The sequence below is a fragment of the Phacochoerus africanus genome, chromosome X, assembly GCF_016906955.1.
Source record: "Phacochoerus africanus isolate WHEZ1 chromosome X, ROS_Pafr_v1, whole genome shotgun sequence".
NCBI classification, from domain to species: domain Eukaryota; kingdom Metazoa; phylum Chordata; class Mammalia; order Artiodactyla; family Suidae; genus Phacochoerus; species Phacochoerus africanus.
In genome coordinates, this window is record NC_062560.1 from 116,088,365 (window position 1) to 116,111,182 (window position 22,818).

Genomic DNA, 22,818 nt, shown 5'->3' on the forward strand with positions numbered 1-22,818 from the left:
TCCCAAGGCAGACAACTGGAGTGAACAGGTGGCTTCCCTCATGTGTCTCCCTTTTCTCAGGGCTATACTCCTGGAATACTCACTGAGCGAGGCATGAAAATAGTTGTCTCCTTTTATTGGGTCCCATTTTACAGATGTGGATGGTGAGAAAGCAGGTTCAGTACCAATTACTCCGTCATGGTCAGAAGTGGAAGTTGCTTTTTTTAAACTTTTCTGTGTGTTACACTGCAACTTTTTAAAATTGGTTGTTGTTGTTTCTTTCTTTTTTTTTTTTTTTCTTTTTAGGGCCCCACCTGCGACATATGGAGGCTCCCAGGCTAGGGGTCGAATCAGAGCTGCAGCTGCCAGCCTACACCACAGCCACAACAACTTCGGATCCAACCCACCATCTGCGACCTACACCACACAGCTCACGGCAACGCTGGATCCTTAACCCACTGATCGAAGCAAGGGATCGAACCTGCAACCTCATGGTTCCTAGTCGGATTTGTTTCCGCTGCACCACAAAGGGAACTCCTAAAATTGTTTTTTAAAAGCTAAGGGAAGATAACTACAATACACAGGTAGTTTACTCCTTAGGAATGAAGATTTAGGTTATAGCACCAAGCAAAATATCATTAACTGAGGTAAAAGGGCATGTAAAATGGATCTTCTAGAAAGAATAAATACCAATTATGGCCTTGTGACCAGTTACCTAAGTAAGGGTTGTAGATGCCACCTGAATTTTGTCCCTGAATGTATCATGCTCTTGTTTCCTCCCAATACTTCATAGAGCATGCTGGGGGATAAATTTAACATTTTTAGTCCATTTATGTAAGAGAACATAGAGATAAGATCCCAGAAATTTTCCACTTGGAGTTGAATGCTATTATTCACACGAGTTTGAGTTGTCTTTCCTTGGGGTGGCCACGGAGCAGCACACTTTGGGATGTATGCAAAATAGTTCAGTGTGTGAGGCAGAGACATTTTCGGAAGGAGGGGGAGCAAAGTCTATTCATTCATTCAACACATCTCTGTTGAAGTCTTATACTCCGCCAGGCTTTACATCAATCAACAGGTAAAGTTCCCTGACCTCAAGGAGGTTATAGTCTAACAAGGGAAGACAGAAAATAGATAACGGATATAATAGGTAAATAATATAGTGTGTAAGAAAGCACTAAAAACTCTGGGGGGGGGGGAATAAGAGCAGGGTAAGGGAGTTCAGGCATGTTGAGCATGGGCTGAGATGCAATGGGCAGACTGTAGCACCAAATAGGACCGTCAAGGTTGGCTTCACGGGGAGTGGATCAGAAGCCAAGGCTGACACGACTGGGATCTCTGCTTAGAGTCACCTAAGGCTCATATCAAGATGCCGGCTGAGCTGGGCTATTCTCTTAAGTTTCTGGGGAACAATGAGCTTCCTAGCTCATTTGGGTTGATGGTAGACTTTAGCTCCTTTGCTTTGCTGGCTGTCAGCCTGAAGCTGTTTTCAGCTTCTAGAGGGCTGCCCTTAGTCCTTGTGATGAGCCCCCTCCATCTTCAAGCAAGTAATGGCACAGGAAATCCTTCTCATGTTTGAAATCTCTCTGACTTCTTATTTTGCTACCAGCCAGAGAAAAATCTCTGCTTTCAAAGAGCACATACGATTACATTGGGCCTCCTCAGATAAGCTCCCTTTTGGTTAACTCAAAGCCAAATGATTAATAACCTTAATTATATCTGCAAAATCCCTTTTACCATGCAACATAACAATTATGCCTATGACATGTCATATTGAGGTCTTGGGGATTAGGAGGTAAATGTAGGGGGTTATTTGGAATCTTGCATAGGAGAGAAACAAAAATAAGTAGAAAATCTGAATAGACCTATATCTACCCAAGAAATTAAATTTGCAATTAAAAAAAAAATCTTGGTGTTCCTGTCGTGGCTCTGTGGTTAACGAATCCAACTGGGACCATTAGGTTGAGGGTTTAATCCCTGGCCTCACCTAGTGGGTTAAGGATCTGGCGTTGCTGTGAGCTGTGGTGTAGGTCGCAGATGTGGCTCGTATCTCGTGTTGCTGTGGCTCTGGCGTAGGCCGGTGGCTATGGCTCCAATTGGACCCCTAGCCTGGGAACCTCCATGTGCCGTAGGTGTGCCCTAGAAAAGACAAAAAAATCTTCCCACAAAGAAAATCCCAGGCTCAGATGGCTTCATTAGTAAGTTCTATCAAGACATTTAAGGAAGGAGTTCATTTCGCGGCTCAGTGGTTAACGAACCCAACTAGGATCCATGAGGATGTGGCTTCGATCCCTGGCCTTGCTCAGTGCTCAGCAGGTTAAGGATCTGGCGTTGCCGTGAGCTGTGGTGTAGGTTCACAGACGCGGCCCGGATCCCACGTTGCTGTGAGTCTGGCATAAGGGGTGGTTACAGCTCCGATTGGACCCCTGTCCTGTGAACTTCCATATGCCTCAGGTGTGGCCCTTTAAAAAAAAAAAAAAAAAAGATATTTAAGGAAAAGACACTACCAATCCTGCACACTTCCACAAAACGGAGGAGGAAACATTTCCCAATTCACTTTATGAGACTAGCTTTACCCTTCACACCAGTTACCAATTTACTGCTTCTCAGCTCCAAATTCACTCTTGCTGCTTATTCTAGGAAACTGAATCTGAGCCTTTAAATCTTTTTCCTTTGCCAACTGACAAATAAACGTAACATAAACTAAAAGACCTGTTTGCTCTATACCACGGCTCTCAATTTTTCTGGCCACCAGATGTGTGGTTACCGCCTTACACTGACCTATCCTCTGCCAGCCGCTGGGTGGACTGCAATTCAGTTCCATCTACCTGGAGTTGGTGGCAAATTCCACAAGTTAAGAGTTCAGTCCTACAAGATCGCCTCCATTTGAGAAGCCAATCACGAGTCTGGGCCTCTGGTATTTGTCACTGAACCAGGGGTTTCCACCACCCCCTTCTCTGGTCCGTAATTTGCTAGACCAGCTCACAGAACTCAGGAAACTGCTTTACTATTCCCCACTTACTACAAAAGGCTTTGTGACTCAGGAAGCGCCAGATGGGAGAGGTGCACAGGGTGGGTTGCCGAGCTTCCCTGCCCTCTCTGGGCTCACCGCCCCCTCAGCAACCCCACACTTGCACCAAACGCGAAGCTCTCCCCAACACCCCTTCCGTTCCCTTAAGAAGGCGTCAGGAGAGGCGGGATGAGATCGTTGGCCACGCCTCTCCCCTCCCCTCCCTGAGGTCAGGGGTGGAGCTGAAAGTCCCAGTCCTCCGATCGCAGCGGCGGTTCCCCGGGCAACCAGCCCCACACCCTTGGGGACTTTCCAAAAGTCGTCTTTTTGAAAGGGGCTAGTCCTGAACAACAAAAGACAATCTTTTCGCTGTCATCACTCTGGAACTACTTCCGAAACTGGGGGCAAAAAACAAGCATTACAACGAAATACTTTTCACCTTTATTTTTATTTTTTTGCTTTTTAGGTCCGCACCCGTGGCATACGGAAGTTCCCAGCTTAGGGAATCGGAGCTGTGGCTACAGGCCTACAGCATAGCAAAGCCAGATCCAAGCCACGTCTGCTACCTACACTGCAGCTCACGGCATCACCCGATCCTTAACCCACAGAGCGAGGCCAGGGATGGAGCCCGCATCCTCATGGATGCTAGTTGGGTTCGTTACCACTGAGCCACGACGGGAAGTCTTTTTCACCTTTATTACTCTGGAGCAGTTTGAGGTGCTGGGGATGAAGACCCCAAAACGTATTTCTTGCATCTTAACATCACATTAGGTTTGGTTAGTCAAGGACGCTGGAGAGACGCTGCCAGAAGAAAAAAGGTTTTGCCTCCAGGTTGAGGTAAGCTTGCTTGGCAGGTTCCTGGGCCTCTCCTGCACAGGCAGCGGCTTCCGCGGAACCCTCCCCCGGAGCAGTTTTGCAGCCGAGTACCTCTGCTGTGACACCTATCAACAGCCTTCCACAGTACCCTGAAGGCCAGACTTCTCTACCTTTCAACAACGCAAAGCACTGCCTCTCCACAAAGCCTAGATTTCAGTTCCTGCTGTGATGGAGTGGATTAAGGACCGGGCTAGCTGCATCTGTGGTTTTAGCTGCAGATGGGCTCCAATCCCAGCCGAGGAACTTTCATAGGTCACGGGTGCAGCTGAAGGAAAAAAAAGAAGTCTATAGACTTCAGCCCTGGGGGGGGAGGGGGTCTTCCTTGAGTATTCCATCATGGCCCTAGGAGTATTGTATTTCGTTATATTACTTTTTTTTTTTTTTTGGCCTTTTTTCCACCTGGTCGCAGCTGCAGCATGTTAAGTTCCCAGGCTGGGGTCGAATTGGAGCTGCAGGTGCCGGCCTACACCACAGCCCATGGCAACGCTGGATCCTTAACCCACAAGCTAGGTAGGCCAGGGATGGAACCTGCAACCTCATGGATACCAGTCAGGTTTGTCACCGCAGAGCCACAAAGGGAACTCCGTTGTACCTATTATCCTATCATTGATACCTGGTTCTCTCCTGGGGAATCCCTCATTATTCCATATTAGTTCTTTATATCAAACCTTCCCTGTTCAGTCTAGTTTCTCTTTCCTGATCGGACCCAAATATTGAATTGGCCTGGAGATAGACCCTGGAGAGTGGCAACTCCAAACCTACAAAAACAGGATTTGGGGCTTGGTTTGTTCACGGCCTTTGGGCTTGAAGGCAGTGCTTCTAGAGAATGAGAAAAGTAGTTTGCCAGCAACCCCCAGCAGGCAGGGGGCATCACAGCGAATTGAGACGTGCCAAGTGAAGCAGTGCTCAGGAGGCTCAAGTTGCTGCTGCACCTGTTCACCATGCCGGCAGCGACCAGAAAAATGGGTGTTGAGTGGACTTTTCTGAGTTTACCCGAGTGCTTACAAAGAAACAAAACCACAAACCTCAAGTCCATTAATTCTCAGTTCAAATCATTGAGAATCAAAGAGCTTCCATGACAATCCTAAAAAATACCTTTATTCTCATCACAGGGCTAATATTCCTGAAAACCAATCATACAGGATATACTGATAAAATGAAAAGGTGGATTCAGTTTCAAGTTTCTCAAGTGAAAAGGGATTGATATGCAATGGGACCCGGAAACTTGTAATGGAGACATGGGTCTGGAGCCAGCTGAACCTGACAATCTTAAGCCCCTAAGCCATTCTGAACTGCCCTTACCAGTTGAAGCAGCTTGTCCTGCAGTATCTCTAGGTATAAGCCTTCCTCTGCTTAGAATCCTGTGATAACCTTACCTGGGGCAGATTCCTTGAAAGGATTCTCCCTTCTACACCCACCTCCAACCACTAAACCCATAATCAGGGTCAAACCTCAAGATGCTCCAGGTGGGCAAACATACACAACAACCCAGGAAGAATCATTCATTTACAGACCAAACTGGGAGTGGACATGTGAAACATAGGGGTTCCACACCACTAAATACCATGGACTAGATGTATATTTGAAAAAGAGTAAAATTTTTTTTTTTTTAGGGCCATACCGGTGGAATATGGGGGTTCCCAGGCTAGGGGTCCAATCAGAGCTATAGCTGCTGGCCTACACCACAGCCACAGCCACGGGGCATCCGAGCCATGTCTACGACCTACATCACAGCTCAGGGCAATGCCAGATCTTCGACCCACTGAGGCCAGGGATGGAACCTGAAGCCTCATGGTTCCTAGTCGGATTCTTTTCTGCTGTGCTATGACGGGAACTCTGAGTAAATCTTTAATATACGGTGATGAAATTGTAATAAACAAAAAAGATATAACACCATACCATTTATTTAAAAATATATGCATATAAAACAATACATTCAACAAGAACATATACAAATGAAAGAATATACATTAATTAAATGCATTAGAATGATTGCCACTGGCGGGCAGGTGAATGAGTGGGAATAGAAGTAAAAAGTGAAAACGGGATTCTCTGACAGAGCAGGTTATGGGTTAAGGACCCAGTGTTGTCACGGCAGCAGCTTGGGTCACTGCCATGGCACAGATTTCAATCCCTAGCCTGGACATTTCCACAGGCCTCGGGTGTGGCCAAAAAAGTGAAAATAAAACGAGGGTCCTGTGTGGACTAATCATGATAATGTTAACAAAAAATTGAGCATGAATCAGGAGAAAAAGAATTAACACTGACTTATAAGGTGCTGGCTTCCAATTCCAGCTCTGAAGATGACAGATAATGTAGTAGATAAACTAGTAGATTTCATTATCTACTAGTTATGCCAAATTTATCATGTGCTAATGCTAAAAAAATATTATTCCCCATTTTACAGATGAAAAAACAAGTACAGAGAGGTTAGGTAACTTGCCTAAGGTCACACAGCTGGTAATGCTGTAGCTGAAACTTTTAACTCAGTTCAGATAAAACTGAGAACAGCACAAGAGAGACTGGAGAGCCTGAGTCTGGGGTGGGGCTGGAAGTTGGGCCAGTGGCCTAAAATGGAAGAGGAGCAGGCACCACAGACAAAAGGGAGGCCAGAGGAAAACTTTCTAATCCTGTCTTTTCCTTCCCACCTCCAATGTGCTCTATGGAAGATCCCTGTCCATCTATCTCATCACCATGACAAGACTGAGAGCAGAGCCAAGGGCTACACAAATGGGGGCATGTTACGTGCGCACAGGCACACAAGCAGAGCCACCTCCCACACGCATGAACACACACACACCCTGAAACCCCAAGCCCTATGTCTAGAGTTAGACAATAAACACCCTCAAGGCAGGAATTAGGGCAAGATCTCCTTAAGGAATGTGGTCATCCCAAGAGGAAAAACTCAAAGGCAATGCCATCAGGAGTTCCCAGCAAACAGCCCCCACAGTGCAGCTATTAAGTTGAAAAGCCTCCAGAACTTACAGGTATGTAAGCTCATTCATGAGCACCAAACCAAAAAAAATCTCCACTCATTCGAGAAAAGCCTCTGACATGGAAGTTTGATGTAGAAAGATTGAAATAAACAACATCAGGGAGGGGAAAAAAAAAACCAAACACTCTGCAGCAATTAAAAGGAAAAAAAAGGAGTTCCCGTGGTGGCACAGTGGTTAACGAATCCGACTAGGAACCATGAGGTTGCGGGTTCGGTCCCTGCCCTTGCTCAGTGGGTTAAGGATCCGGCGTCGCCGTGAGCTGTGGTGTAGGTTGCAGACACGGTTCGGATCCCGCGTTGCTATGGCTGTGGCATAGGCCGGTGGCTACAGCTCCGATTCGACCCCTAGCCTGGGAACCTCCATATGCTGCGGGAGCGGCCCAAGAAATAGCAAAAAGACAAAAAAAAAAAAAAAAAAAAAACCACCTTTAGCAGAGTTCCCTGGTGGCCTAGCGGTTTAAGAATTCAGAGTTGTCACTGCTGTGGCTTGAGTTCAATCCCTGGCCCAGGAACTTTGCCAAAAAGGGTACCGCCCCAAAAAATCCTTTAAAAAATTACAAAGACACTGAGGTAATTCAATGGAATTCAATTGCTTAGCAACAAAAGACACTAGAATAAATATAAGCCTATATATAAAAAAATAAACGCTTACCTCACCATAAAAAATATCAATTTAAAATGAACCATTAAACTAACAAGCTAAAAAACTATCAAACTTTGTAGAAAAAAGGAAAATATCTTGACCCCAAATTCGATTGACCTATCACTGGAAACCATAAAATGTTTGATTATATTTCATTTCCTCATCAAGAAAAATAGGCATGACACAGACTAGGAGAAAATATTTAGAACATTCATACGTGATCTTAGAGATTTTGAGGTCTGTGGTGCAGCAGGTTAGGGATCTAGTCCTGTCATTGCAGTGGACTCAAGTCACCACTGATGTATGGATTCGATCCCGGGCCTGGGAATGTTTGTATGCTGTAGGCGAAGCCTGAGGTTTTTTTATATTGAAAAGTCCAGTTTAATGTAACAATGCTAGTATCTTATTTTTGACAAATATGCCATTCTAATATAAGGTAATGAAGTTTGGGCAAAGTGATGAAGGATAAACAGGAACTCTATGCTATCTATCTTTCCAACTTCTCTAGATGGATTTAAGTTTTTCTGAAAAATTGGTCGGGAACTGAGGTTATACTTAAGGCTTCCTCTGCCATCCTAATGCTCAGCCAACATGGCTCTTCGGTGTGAACGCTGTTCAGCTGGCTATGTAACTCAATTGCAATACCCGTTTTAAAAAGACACTAAGAAAGCTGAGGCCCACCTCACAAAGGTAAACTAAGTCCGCCCACACTTGCCAAGGAGACCAGACATACACCAATCTCAATCCTCCAAAATTCAGCTTTAGTTAGCCGACTTCCTCCAGAAAACAGGACCCGCAGGCAAGGATGCCTCATTCCTGTTGCCTCTTGTAGTGTAAAACCACTGCCTGGAATCCCTGAGGAAGTGTTTCACTGAGGTGCTCCACTCGCACCCCATCGATTGCTTTCCCTTGAATAAAGGACAAATGTCACTAAATTAGTTTTATCAAGTGCAAATGAACATGAGTCAGATGTACATAGAACAGCAGATAAAGCAGAAAGTTACCAATAGAGCAGCATACTAATAATGGGCTGGTTTAATGGTATCCCTGAGGGGCTTGGTCTGAAGTGGGATTCACCGCCAAATCCAATTAACCAACCAGACCTGCTTCTCCCAGGAGTTAGCAGGAAATATTAAAAGCACTATAGCACATCTTTGGTATTTCGGCTTCTAGTTCTTTGGTGTTATGGCTCCACTTTCAGAGTAAGGATTAAATGAAATCATCTGAATTACCTTGATGCCTGCCTGAAGCCGCCTCCCCCAAATAAAGGAAGCCTGTCTGTCACAGGCTACCTCAGTGACTGTGTTCCCTGGCAGCTGCAAGTCTTAACAGTGCCTGAGAATTAGGAGTTTGGGGTGGGGGGGGAGAGAACATGTGCTGATCAGTTTTTTACTTATTTTTTTGTCTTTTTGCCATTTCTTGGGCCGCTCCTGCAGCATATGGAGGTTCCCAGGCTAGGGGTCTAATCAGAGCTGCAGCCACCGGCCTACACCAGAGCCACAGCAACGCGGGATCCGAGCCTCGTCTGCAACCTACACCACAGCTCACGGCGACGCCGGATCCTTAACCCACTGAGCAAGGGCAGGGACCGAACCCGCAACCTCATGGTTCCTAGTCAGATTCGTTAACCACTGCGCCACGACGGGAACTCCTGTTTTTTTTTTGTTTTTTTTTGCTTTTCAGGGCTGCCCCCAAGGTATATGGAGGTTCTCCTGATCATTGTTTAAAAGCCTAAATCATTTACTCAATACCAAAAAAGGATAAAAGAACCCAGGGCCACAAAAAAAATGCATGTTAAGTTTTATTAAGGTTCAAATACAAAACATTCCAAAAAGAGAAAAACCATCTTTTATTCCTAAGTTCTAGATTCAACTACCAGTTAAACAAGGAAAACACAATTATTCTGTTTCTTTTACAACCAGTATAAAGCCAGAAAAAATCAAGACAGATTCTTTTTCCAACAGGAGCAGAATCAAGTCTGCTGGGTCAGTAAACTATTTGCCAAACAGCTGTCTGGTCGTTACACCTTCTTGAATTTAGTATTACCATTAAGCTCTACGTTCTATACTACCTTCCAGATAAGTAAATAAATCTCAAGAACCAAAAAAGGTCCTCAAGATGCATAAACCCAAGTGATTTAGATTACAGAATGATTGAGGAAGACAGCTACTAAGTGCAATGGCTACTTAAATTTGGTCAACACCCTCCTGGTCTCTGATTAGAAGAGCCATTCAAAGAAGGGTTACATTTTCTGGATTATTTTCCACGATCGCAAATGTTATGTTAAACAGGATAGTACTGATACTTACTAAGCAAAAACTCTCAAAAGGTGAGTTAGTTTCTTCTAACCCAACAACTCAAAATCTGTTTCCTTTAAGAACATTAGCTTTGACGCTATTGGCTCTAATTTCCAACAGAATAAAACTATCAAATAGTATCTTGATTTGTTTCCAAGACATAGGAGGTGGGGTGGGGGGTAAGGTAGGCTTACAAAACACTATTTTTTAAGAAGCAAAAAGCCAAATAGCCCAATCGTTTCCAGTTTTTTGTCCTTAAAATTGTGCTTTTTATCGTTTTAGCTGTTTCCAGTTACTTTTTAGTTTCCAGATATTAGTCTTCCCTTTAGTTTCAAGACTAAATCTCACTTCCTGACTAACTAACACCAAGAAACATTTTACCTGCTGAAAAAAATCAGACACTTATACTGGATAAAATTACCTCTTATGCCTTTCATCTTTCTAATCCAACTTTCTGACAACCAGGCGTAGTTAGGAAGTTCGAAATTGCAGTCAGTTATCTCCACGACTTTAGCTAAAGAAAAGTCAAAGCTGTAAGATCTACACACACCACCATCTCTAAGAACTTCCTGACTACCTCCACTTACCACTTTCGTTAACTGCGCCCCTTCCTCCACCTGGCCAATTCCTTATTTCAAGAAACTGCCACTCCCTAGTTAAGAGTGCTAACCAACATGGATGCCTTCCTTAGAGCCACAGGAACCCCTGAAAGGCAAAATTCTACTGTCTGCACCAAACCAATTCTGCTGAGGGCTGCTTATGCAACTGTTGTGCCTTAAGGACAATCAGCATTCTTCTGCTTCAACAACTCTGTAAAATGAAAAGCATGCTATCAGGCACAAGAAATCAACTGTTTTAAACTGGAAATCATTCCCCCCCCCTTACATATTTTTTACGTAATTTTTGTGGTTTTAACTGGCAACAAAATATTTGCTCGAAGTTGCAAGCTCAAAAAAGCAACCATAAAACCCCATTACAATTCCTCTAAGCATCACTATGGTAATAAAGACTATAAATATTATCAGCATTTCACCAATAAAATTGTTAAAGTAGGGACTCCGTGGCAGCTGCATCCATTCACCATACAGGAAAAAAGTTTAAACTTCACACAAGAGAAAAGTCTGCTCACACACCAAATGCTAATTATACAGCTCCAGCCCAGGAGTGGCTTATGAAGGTGGCATTAGCAAACCGTATGCATTCAGATACAGCTAAGAGCATTGTGAGATTAAGTGCAAGTTCTGGTGCCAGGGATTGAACTTGCACCACAGCATTAAAAACACCAGATCCTCAACCTGCTGAGCCACCAGGGAATCCCTACAAGCACTTTATACATCTTATCCTCACAAACCAAGAGCTCAATTACTATCCCCCTACCACAACTTGCCAACATCAAGATATCCAAGGCGACAAAGGAGCAAAGCTCTATTAGCTTTCAGACCTGTAAAAGGCACTGCTTCCGAAACTTACCTTAGCATTGCATTTCTCTTGCTGCCCGCTTTATCTAGTGTGAATAAATCAGCACTCCATGACCATCATGACCAAAATTCTCAACCTGTAAAAATTAAATAGGTAACTAGTTATCTCTCTTAAGGAAATCCTTCAAAACTTGCCTACACCTGCCCTCTTTTCCAGAAAGACAAGGCAAGTTCAGACTTGCAGCTTAACGTTATTTCATGTTCTACTATTTCTCTTAAGTGGTGGAAGATTTCATTGGCTTGGGATGGACTGGAATGGCTTAAATGGTTAAGTTGCATGGCTTATGGATTCCCATTCTGTTCCAATGGTGCACTGCCATGTTAAATCCATAAGTTGAACGGACAAAACTTATTTGAAGGAATAAGTGCAGTGTAAGGATTTTTAGTTGGAGGTCTTCAAGTTTACTATATTCAAGAGCATCTTTTTCAACTTCATGGCTGGACCTGGGTCATGCTGCCTCAGGTTTTGCTTTTTAAAGACCACTTGCAATAGATTTTCTCCATACAGTGTAGGTTCATAGAACTAAAAACAAGTCAGGCATCCAACTAAATGTCAAGTTTGCAATGGCTTACAGGGGTAGAGAGAGGGGGACCCCAAACTTAAGCCATTTCCTACATTGACTAAAAGACTAATTTGAAAAATGTTAAAACATATGAAGCATGTTTAAAGGTCTTCATCAAAAATAGATTTAAAAAAAAAAAAAAAAAAAACACCCCCTCCCAAGCCCCAGATCGCCATTGGTAAACAACAGCTTTATTAAGGCCTTTAAGTGTCACACATGCTTTAAAAAAAAAAAAAAAAAATCCAAGTGTTGAATTTGGAGGACTTCTAATACGCTATCGAACACTTTGTTTTCCAAAGTTTTTTAAAATCTAGAAAGCATTTCCATTGCCATGAGGTACAGTGTGTTTCACTGTACTATGAGGAAGGTAAGTGTTCAATTTCGACTTAGACGGAAAAACTAGTTTGCTTTGCTTACCATCTTTGCTGTTTCACAGGCATTTGATGCTTTAAATCTGATGTGGAATGCTGATAGATTCACATTTTAGAAGTCATAAGCCTTTGAGAAGTTGGAGATAACTTCATTGCTTATCTATTTTCTCCTTTGCAATCAAGCTGTTCCTTAAAAGTGAGACACTACAGAGTTGCAAAAATTTGAAACAGTAAGAGCAAGCATCGTTTGCAGCTTCATGGTTGGTTTTGGCCAAACTTTTTATTTAGTATTCTGTAGTTGCTTAACACACACTTAAATGGTCTTATCGGGGGAGGGGGAAAGGGGTTTTCCTTGTAGATTCCCAAGGAAATGTCAGAAAGACAAAATATGGCCATTATCCATTTGCTTTTTTTGAGTGTTTACTGGGCGAATAGCACTTTCCTTACATATAAGCATCTGATCTCAGGTTTTTCATACTGAGAACATTGAGATTTCAGTTTGAAGACATTCTGAAATCCTAAGAGTAGCATAACCCCGACCACCCTCTAACAGCTAGCTTGTTTGAATAGGCAGGAGGACGACTCATCGCTCCATTTTAGGTGGCTAGACAGTTTGTGGAAGATCTTAGAATTGCTTGCCTCATCATTTACTGGGAAAAATCTTAGAGGAAGTGGCCTTTACGGACACTTTTACTTGGAAAATTACAACACTAGCACACATGTCAAGTCTTAACACATTTAACATTTGCTTATTGAAAGCAATGTCATAAAATCAAATAAGATTAAACATTTTACTTTTCTCCTCACAAGAACATAAAAATTGTGGAAGGGGAACTTAACAGGAAATTTTAAAAAGGTAACACAATTTTTCCTTTTAGTAGTCCTTGGGTAGTTATGACAGAATAGGTTCCACTTTTGTTTGTTTCTTTGAACAGGGATTTTGGTCCAAAGTTTTGTTTGTTTTTTAATATCTGCTTCTGCCTCCCCCTCTATCAGATCGGCTTCCTCCACGGCCACCACCTCTTGGTGCTCCGCGGCTTGAACTGCTGTAGGAATCTCGTGGAGGAGGGTACCCCCTTTCCATAGAAGGGGGAAGCCCTCTTTCTTGTCTGCCAACCCGATCACGACCACTTGAGTAGAGATCACTTCGGCTGCTTGAGTAACTGTCTCGACTTCCACCATATCCGTCACGTGAGCTGCTGTAATCATCATAGCGACTGCTTCCACCATAAGATGGCGGGGGCCCTCGTGTAGGTGGAGCACTACGTGAGTTACCTGCAGGGTCAATGGTCAGGTAATATGGCAACACTATAAACTGTATATAGACAACATTTAAATTTGAATTTACAGAATTCTTGTATTAAACGTTTACTTTCTCAACTGGGAGGTTTTAAACTCTGCCATTGCTGGCCATTAACAGGGATTTGCTCATCTGCTGAGATACGGAAATGGATGGGTTTTAATGTTTGTTTGAAAAGACTGAAGACGGTGTGTATTTCAAGAGGATATTCCAGCTTGTTATTTTATAGTAGACACTCAGCCACTTTCCAGTGATAAGTTGCAATTTTGAACTGTAGACTTTCCTTCATATTGCAATGGTAAACATTTGATCTTGTTAATAAAAAATTTTTAAATTGTATTTTCTCTGTTGGGGGAAAACACATAAGGCTGCCAATTTAAGCAAGCAAAATCCCCTCCAAAGCAAGCAAACAGCCTCAAAAAAAAACTTAGAAAAAACAAAAGCCCCTCACAAGACTAGGAAAAGCCCAGCTGATTAAGTTACCCCCTTAAAAGCAAGCAAACAACCCTTTAAAAGCAAGCACCACACAGCCTAATAAACTGGCTCATGAACCTAAAAAACTCAAGCTGGTGATATTCCAGAGACCCTCAACCAAAATCTTACCATAACTCTCATATGAGTCTCTGTAGGAACCTCCGCTTGGATGATCTGAATAGTCACGATCACGACCATAGCCATCTCTATCACTAAATTAAAGAGAAAAACAGTCAAGTCCCAGAACATCAATTTCTAGTTTTTAAAAGGAAAAAAAAAAAGCAAAAAACAAAAAAAACCCAAGCCAAGCCACGACAGCAACAGCAAGCCACTTACCTATAGCCTCTTGATGGATAGTCATCACGTGAACTGGAATGACCGTAATCACGGTAAGTATAATCTCTTGGTGGTGGTGCGTAATCTCTTGTATCACGAGAACTTGGGTAATCTCTGCTTGAATAGCTATAAAAACAGAAGTAACTTGGTTCATACTTTAGATGAGCTCTCCTTCTACCTCAGTTATCAATGAAACAAAAACGACTCTATTTTTCTGTTACCTGTCTTTAGTAGAATATCCATCATCTCTTGGGGACAAATAAACATCTCGACGAGAGGGCAGGGGTTCCCTTCGAGGTGGGCCTCCATAACTATCTCTTCCACGTGATACAGGAGCTTAAGGAAAAACAACCACTTTAAAAAACATACCCAGAAAAAAGTCAAAATGTGAATTTGCATTCAGGCAATGAAAAGTGGTGATATCAATTCAACCACGTATGACAATATGGAGCTAAATTAGATTTTCCTCTCTAAAATTTCTTATTCACATCTAAAATCTTTTCCACGCTCTACATTCAACTGCATATACCGTACCTAAAACACCTGGAGTCAGTTTTAAGGAACATTTTGGGGATTCACCTCACAAGCCTTTACATCATGGTGGCAAGAGAGATTGTCATAAATGAAACATTTACCTCTTCCTCCCATTCCACTGCTACTGCGAACTGGTCCTGAAGGGGCAGATCTTTTAGGAGGAGGACCCCCACTTCGTGGTGGTGGTCCTCTTTTTACTGGAAGTGGTCCCCTGGAAGAACTCATGTTAAAATTCATGGAATAGCCACCATCATCTACATTGAAACAGAAAAGAAAAACATGGTAATACAAGAATCAAGGAAAAGCTACGGAAGTTTTGCTTTATCAGCAATATGACCATTATTCCTGTCTAGTTGGGCACTCCTTCGCTTTCAAGTGTCTAAGACGAGCATCTGTATCTATCTACATACTAGAAAAGCAGAACTGAAGGGTAATTTTAGTGAAAGAAAAATTACAAATCGTTTCATTTTCCTATGACCAACACCACTAATGCCTATCAAAAACTTTCTGCAAGTATTTTCTCCAACAGGATGAACTCCCTGGATAAGGAAAAGCCAACTTAATTATCGGATGACATTGTAATTTGAGTTGCCTTCTATGTTTTCCCTAAGTCATAATCACTTTTGGTAGATGAACAAGTGTTCTCAATTTCAAAAGAGCTGGGGTCTGTAAACAAGGACTTAACCAAAGCACACACTGGTGATGGTCTGCAGTTCCTAACATATACCGAGCCTGAAGGAAAACCAAGTCATTACCCATGTGCCCTCCACGTGAGGGAGGTCCCCTGGTTCCTCCACTTCCTCTTCCGCCTCTAAGGCCTCTCGGAGGGCCTCTGCTTCTTGGAGGTGGAGGTGGTCCGCGTCTACCACTTTCAAATGATGGTTTAGTGGCTTGTTCTACTTTGATAGCTTTCCCATCTAAGGACTAAATAGTATCAAAAACAATTGTATCAGTATTTAAAAACAATCTGCAGACCCACTGTGCACTGTGACACCAACATCCTTCGAAATGTTTTACTCATAAACTTAGCACTTAAATGCTTACTCTATAAGGTGCTGAGGATTTTAACTAAAGCCTAACATGAATCCACTGCATTGCGCACTGCTTAAACAATGCCAATTTCCAACTCGTTTATCAGGACAAATAACCAAAAAGCCAAATTATCAGTTTCTGGATCCCAGATAAAGTATGACGTAATATTCTAGATGACAAAGACTCCTAAAAGTACCTAAAATCTTCAACTTTGACTACAAAAATTGGTTCAAAAATTACAAAGAGCTGTGACCAGCAGGTTCTGGAAAACACAAAAAATACAACAGCTGCCCTAGACCAGACTTAGACAACAGTGTGCTATTTTTGTGTATTAGGAAACCTAGTATTGCACAAATCTCACCTTTCCGTTCATGTCTCTGGCTGCATCCTTAGCATCTGCTGGGCTTTCAAAGGTGACAAAAGCAAATCCTCTAGACTTATTAGTTTCACGATCTTTCATCAAGAGAACTAAAAAGTAGTTTTCAAGGGGAAAAGAAGTGTTACTCTAGTTCGAACGGGAAAATAAAACTGTAAGTCTGTAAAAAGAAAGCTCAGAACTTCTTAGAGGACAAAGTACATTATCATTTCATATGATCAATGCAATCGAAATCATCATAGCTCTCTCTTTTTTTTAACAATAGGCCTACATATAGTCTCAGATAACTCACCTTCCACTATTCGTCCATATTTGCCAAATACTGCCTCAAGGGCCTTCTCATTTGTTTCAGTATTGAGGCCACCAATGAAGAGCTTCCCAGGGCGATCTGCTTCAACCATTTTTCTCCCCTGGTCTAAGTCTGTTGGGGGGAAAAAGTGTTACCCTCCTTGGGAAAAGTTCCAGTTTACCTGACAAAAGTATTGGAGCTCATTTTTTTCTTTACTATAAACCATTCCTTAATAAGGTTAAGACACGGAAAGCGATCTCTTTCCTTTGCTAAGCCTCAGCAGGAAACCAATTTAAGTAGTTTGGTGACAGCAGTTTAGTTAAACTTGTTCAAAGAGCCAACGTTAACTTATGCCTCCATCCTTAATCCACCTTGGCAATTTTAATTAGATTAACTACTCCAAACTTACAAAAGTAAATTTTACTTTTAATACTAGATATGTTGCCCTCTAAAGATTCAATTATCACATGCCAATTACCCTTGTTTTAAAACCCTTTAGACTCGGTCAAGGTCACAAGCCAAACGCAGGTCCGTGAGACCAAGCCCTCTCCTCCCAAGAGCTTTGCCTCTCTTAGTAAATCTAAGCGGCAATTTAAAAAAGTTTTAACCAAGTTATGGCTCTTCCCCACAAGCCTCTGCCCCGCTGACAAGGTTACCGGCTTTTTTTCTTAAAGAAAGCATCCATATCATCTACTAAGTAACGGAACGTGGAGGCGCGCGCTGTGACACTCAACACTCCATGACTGCAGCAGAACCCAATTAAAACCCGTCATTAAAAACCGCGTGGAAAACACAAAATGGCGACACTTGGATTCAGCCCAGAAGCGCCGCCGGTCAAGGGAGTAACTTGTACCACCACGGCGGCTAAGAATATTCACAGGGCTTCCTCTCCCAGGCCGCCAATGAACGAGGACCCCGCGTAAAAGTGCACGTGCCCGCCCCGAGCGCCAGCGCCATCCCAATGCAGGTAGCGACCGCGGAGGCGCGGTCCCTCCCCGTCCCGCGCCAGCCCAGACCTCCGCCACCTCCCCCTCCCGCAGGCGACAGCCAAACTTTCCAGAGAGGCTCTCGGCGAAGCGGCCCCCTGGCGTCCGTTTTCCTCCGACACTCCCAGCTTTCTCTAAATAGGTCGGCACCTCTGGGTTCTTAAAATGGCGCCCGCCACCCCCATCTCCAGGGAGATAATCCCAAGTTCTAACGCGGCAAGAGTCGACGGAAAATGGCCTAAAGAAAAGAACTGACCTACCGGAGGGGTAACAACGGTCCCAGGCTCCTGCGATAGCGGATTCCTAGCAGCTCGGGACGCGGGAGGGCGGCCGGTCTCGAAGACGGAAGGGAGAAGCGGCTCGCACTACTGCGCAACGAGGGCGAACAAAGGAGACAGCAAACTTTATACTGCCCGGGAACGAGGCTCAAGGACCCGGATGGAGGCGGAGCTTAGAATTTGAAACGCGAAGGGAGGGGGAGCTGTTCCCAGCCCCCTCATTGGTTAGCTCTGCTGTCATTCACTCTTCGCTCCTCCCCTTTTCCCGGGCCCTCCGCTCTCGGGCCAGCCCTAGCGTCTAACCGTTTTCCCAGCCCCCAACCGGTGCTCCACAAACCCGCGTTTTTGCTTTCCGCTAAAATGGTTTTTGGGCTGCATGTAATAAAGAACTGAAATCTATTGCGTGTTCTGGTGGGCTGGGCACGGTACTAGACTTTACACCCATTGACTCAATTCTCAAAACAAGGTAATGAGGGTAGAACTATGCCAGTTTTGCAGAAATGGAAAACAAAGAAGTTTCGATAATAAAATCCATTTTCTTCAAATATCTTTGACAAGAATTTTTAGTGAATGGGGAAAATTCTGATAAATGTCAAGTGGGGAAAAGAAAACTGTACAAAACAGCAGACAATCTCCTTACATAGAACAATTACTGAGCATCTACTAAATGGCAGGCAAGCTCGGCTTGGCCGTGAAGATACAACCCAGAACAAGCCGGACAAGGGCAACGCGCCTCATGGTAAGGCGGCCAGATTTAGTAAATAAAAATACAGGACGCTCAGGTAAGTTTGAGTTTCAGATAACAAATACTTTTTTCGGTATAAGTAGGTTTCAATATCATATACAAGAAAACTTATTCGCTGTTGATCTGAAATTCAAATTTAACTGAGCATCTCGTATTTTATCTGCCGATCCTACTCGTGGAGAGGATTGCCAAATTTTTTAATTTTCCAATTTCTTTAAAAACCAAAGAAGAAACGTAAATACAGTTAACCAATGAAATAATTGCATGTTGCGATTAGCGCCAGGGAGGAAGTAAACCAGGTGCTCTGATGCACAAGGTTTAGAAGACCAAATTCGATTTAGCCTGGGAGGAAGGTCTATCTGAAGAGATTACTTTGAAGATTAGATCTGAAGAAAGAAACCTGCCCTGGGAAAGCTGGGGTGGAGGGGAGCGAAGCTTTTCAGAAAAAGAGAGGCACAAAGTGGAGGCAAAGAGCTTGCATGTATCAAGGGACAGAAAGGGAACCAGGGTGACTGGAATTTAAGGGGCTTAAAAAGAGGAAGACAAGGTAGGCAGACCATTCGAAGCCATTAAAGGATTACAGGGACACTGATGGGGCTGTTCAAACAGACCAGGAGAAGGAGGGCAGTGACCTGAATTAGGGTTGTGGCACTGGATGGGGGGGGGGCAATTGCTAGGTGGATAGGGCAGATTGCATGGACAGGATTGGGGTTTGCTAATGAATCAGATGGGAAAGCACTGGGGTGGAATTGAAGAAACAGGCTAAGTCATTAAGGATGACTAAGTATCTAGTATTAGTAGGTGGTGGCCATTTACTAAAATGGCTGCGAAGGAGCAAGTTTGGGAATGTGGGGCCGGGTGGGTAGAGAAAGCTGATGCTCAGAGCAGAGATTAGGGCTAAATGTGTTGCTTTAGAAATAGTAATAAAACCCCGGATGCAGACTATTGCTCATGGAATGGATTTACAATGAGATTCTGCTGTGTAGCACTGCGAACTATGTCTAGATACTTACAACGCAGCACGACAATGGGAGAAAAAAATACGTATACATATATGTGTAACTGGGTCCCCATGCTGTACAGTGGGGAAGAACAAAGTATTTGGGGGAAAATAACAAAAAATAAATTAAAAAAAATAGTACTAAAACTCATTAGAATGAATGAGACCACCAAAGAAGAGAATGCAAAGGGGAAAGGAAAAGGCCCCAAATCACACATTAACTATTAAAAAATAGTTAATAGGTGGCAGGGGTTTCCTGGTGGTCTAGTGGTTAGGGCTTGGCCCTTTTAACACTGTGGCCTGGGTTCAGTCCCTGGTCTGGAAACTGAGATCCCACATCAAGCTGCTGCACTCCACAGCAAAAAACCAAACCAAAACAAAACCACTAGAAGGAAATATGCTCAGATGTTACCAGTTCAACTTGGAGGAGAGGTAGAATTTAGGGACAATTGTTACTTTTCTTCTTCATAGTCAGTTCCCTTGCCTTGGTGACCGGCAGGTGGTAGGTAGTTCACAATGTTTGGGTTATGGGTAAAAGCTCCAAAGAGCTTTGGAATCAGCTCCGAAAATTATTAACATTAATGGAGGAAAGAGTACTCAGTAGGGTAAGAAAATTCTTGTTTTTCTTTTCCCAGCCAACTAATAACAAGTAAAACAAAAGTCATGTCCACTTGCCTTCAGAAAGAGTTGTGTAAATTATTGGCTCTGGCGATAGTTGGGAATTGGCCAGGTTGGCAAAAACCACTTAAATGCCTGGCTCAACAAGCAGTCTGCAACAACTCCCCTCCCCCCACAGAACTAGGAGAATCCCCTCCCCTTGCGCCTGCAGGCACTCTTATTTTCTGTCTGATAGCCAGATTGGACCTTCCCTAGGCTCTGGGTCTAAGCCAGGCCTCCCTCAGTCTAGGGGCAGAGCAGGGCTGACTCTCCTGTCCCCCTGGGTCCCAAAAAGGAAACGTGCCTCCCCTGTGAAACAGATAGATCCCTCTGGTCTTTGCAGTTCATGCGCCTCATGGGGGGTGGGAGGGTAGAGTGCTCTACACAAGGGGACAGCCCTTCCAAGGGCCTGACCAGAGAGGGAGGGGGGTGGGGAATGGCTAGTTGAGGAAACTAGGAGACGGACTGGTTCTGGCTGTAGCTTAGCATCTACAGGTGAGACAGAGGACCGAGGAAGTCGCTTGGGAGAGAGGCGGAGGGCCTAGTGACTTAGACCAGAGGGCACAGGAGAGCGGGGAGCCTCTTTAAGGGGTGAGCAAGGAAATCTGATTGATCTGAAAGGGGTCACTGTGGCTGCAGTCGGGAGCCTGCAGTGGGGAAGGGAGGGGCAGGAAGCAGGTAGAGCTGATGGCATCCAGGAGAGGGGATGTGGCCAAGCTGAGTGTGAGGGACTTGGGCCACCAGGCAGTCGAATAAGCCAGTCTCATACTGCCCAAAACTAATCTCTGAATCCCATCCTTTCCTTCTCATGGACCTTCGAGATTTTCCCCTTTACGTCTTTCTATTTACTCCTTTGCATTATCATTAAATATAGTTATAATTTTCTTTTTACTCTTATTTTTCCCTTGACCCATTGTTGGTCTCCGGATGCCATCTCTGGGACTGATGGTCTAAGTCAGGCGATGTTATGTCGCCACAAGGTATCCTTGGATTATAATTGGTGCTAAATAAAGGAATAGATGGTGGCTGAATGAATTGCAAGCAGTTTTTATATACTCCACGTTTTTTGTTGTTGTTCCTGTTTTTTTTCCCTCACCACAATAATGACCTGAGCCACAGCAGAGACAAGACCAGATCCTTAACCTACTGAGCCCTCCCTGGTTATTCCTATGGGATGGGTGCATAGTAAATACTTAATGAATACTGGTGGGAGAGCTCCTGCTGTGGCGCAGTGGGTTAATGATCAGGCTTGTCTCTGGAGGTGCTGGTTCAATGCCAGGTGCAGTGGCTTAAGGATCCAGCCTTGCTGCAGCTGTGGCAACTAGGATTCAAAGAGGGGGGAAGAAAAAGAATACCAGTGACCTTGTCTTAAATCCCCATCTACCTGAAAAGGGCTCACATTTTTTTTTAACTAAACCAAAAGCAATAAAACAAAAAAAAAAACATTCTTTCATTTTAAAAGCCTCAACCCATTAAATGATTAAAAAATAACTTTCCAAGTCATCAAGCTAAGGATCACTCTGAGTAAATTGAAGCTCTCCTGTCAGCCTTGCATTTTTACAGGAAGGGCAGATCTAAGTAAGGTCACTCTGCAGCCAGTTATGCCTGTTTTCCTAACTACAGAAAGCTATCCTGCCACATATTCTAAAAATGTCTGTTATCTGGTATGAAGCAAGGAGGAAGGGAGGGAAAAATTGTATGTGATTAAATATTGGGAGGTTTTCCAAGCCACTGTCCAGAAGATAGCTACAACAGGCAAAGAAAAAAACTTTTTAAGGAATGCATGGCTCTGATATCTACATAGGAAGTAGCAGAATGAGTGAAGATATAATTCTACTGTATCTTTCTCTACAATGAAGGAGGTGACTTTTTTTTTTTTTTTTTTTGCTTCCCAGGGCTGCACCTGCAGCACATGGAGATTCCCAGGCTAGGGGTCTAATTGGAGCTACCGCTGCTGGCCTACACAAGAGCCTCAGCAACGCCAGATCTGAGCCACGTCTGCGACCTACACCGCAGCTCATGGCAACACCGGATCCTTAATCCACTGAGCGAGGCCAGGGATCGAACCCGCATCCTCATGGTTCCTAGTCAGATTCATTTCTGCTGCGCCAAGTCGGGAACTCCAGAACTTTGATTTATTTGTTTGGCTGTGCCCTCGGCATGTGGATGTTGCTGGGCCAGGAATTGAACCTGAGCCACAACTGTGACAACAGCCAGATCCTTAACCCACTGAGCCACCAGAGAAGTGTTTTGTTTGGGGGGGGGGCACCCTGTGGCATATGGAGCTCCCAGGCGAGGGATCACATGTGAGATGCGATTGTGACTTATGCTGCAGCTGTGGCAATGCCGGATCCTTAACCCACTGTGCTGGGCCTGGGGATCAAACCTGTGTCCTACCACTCCAGAGACTTGAATGATCCCATTATGCCACAGCGGGGATTCCCATAATTTATTTTTTATTACTTACAGTTGATGTTCAATATTATGTTACAGGTATACAATATAGTGATTGACAATTTTTTAAAGTTATACTTCATTTATAGTTATAAAATATTGGCTCTATTCCCTGTGTTGAATAATATATCCTTATAGCTTATTT

At 43.7% G+C, this 22,818-nt stretch overlaps 1 protein-coding gene and 1 non-coding gene across 3 annotated transcripts; both read right to left on the reverse strand.

The window, feature by feature from the left end:
* Positions 1 to 12,473: 12,473 nt before the first annotated feature.
* RBMX (RNA binding motif protein X-linked) lies at positions 12,474 to 17,962 on the reverse strand. Of its 2 annotated transcripts, none has more exons than XM_047764506.1 (9): positions 17,796 to 17,962; positions 16,557 to 16,685; positions 16,250 to 16,356; positions 15,612 to 15,780; positions 14,958 to 15,110; positions 14,544 to 14,658; positions 14,323 to 14,448; positions 14,116 to 14,198; positions 12,474 to 13,487 (listed from the first exon to the last, which is right to left on the reverse strand). In XM_047764506.1, the coding sequence occupies exons 2-9, from the start codon at positions 16,663 to 16,665 to the stop codon at positions 13,177 to 13,179; spliced, it is 1,173 nt and encodes a 390-aa protein (XP_047620462.1). In that variant the 5' UTR covers positions 16,666 to 16,685; positions 17,796 to 17,962; the 3' UTR covers positions 12,474 to 13,176. The 2 variants fall into 2 exon arrangements, with proteins under 2 accessions (XP_047620462.1, XP_047620461.1); XM_047764505.1 differs by having other exon boundaries at positions 17,800 to 17,941.
* LOC125119005 (small nucleolar RNA SNORD61) lies at positions 16,436 to 16,507 on the reverse strand. Its single transcript, XR_007132969.1, has one exon. It is a non-coding gene; the product is annotated as a small nucleolar RNA SNORD61 (small nucleolar RNA).
* Positions 17,963 to 22,818: the final 4,856 nt, after the last annotated feature.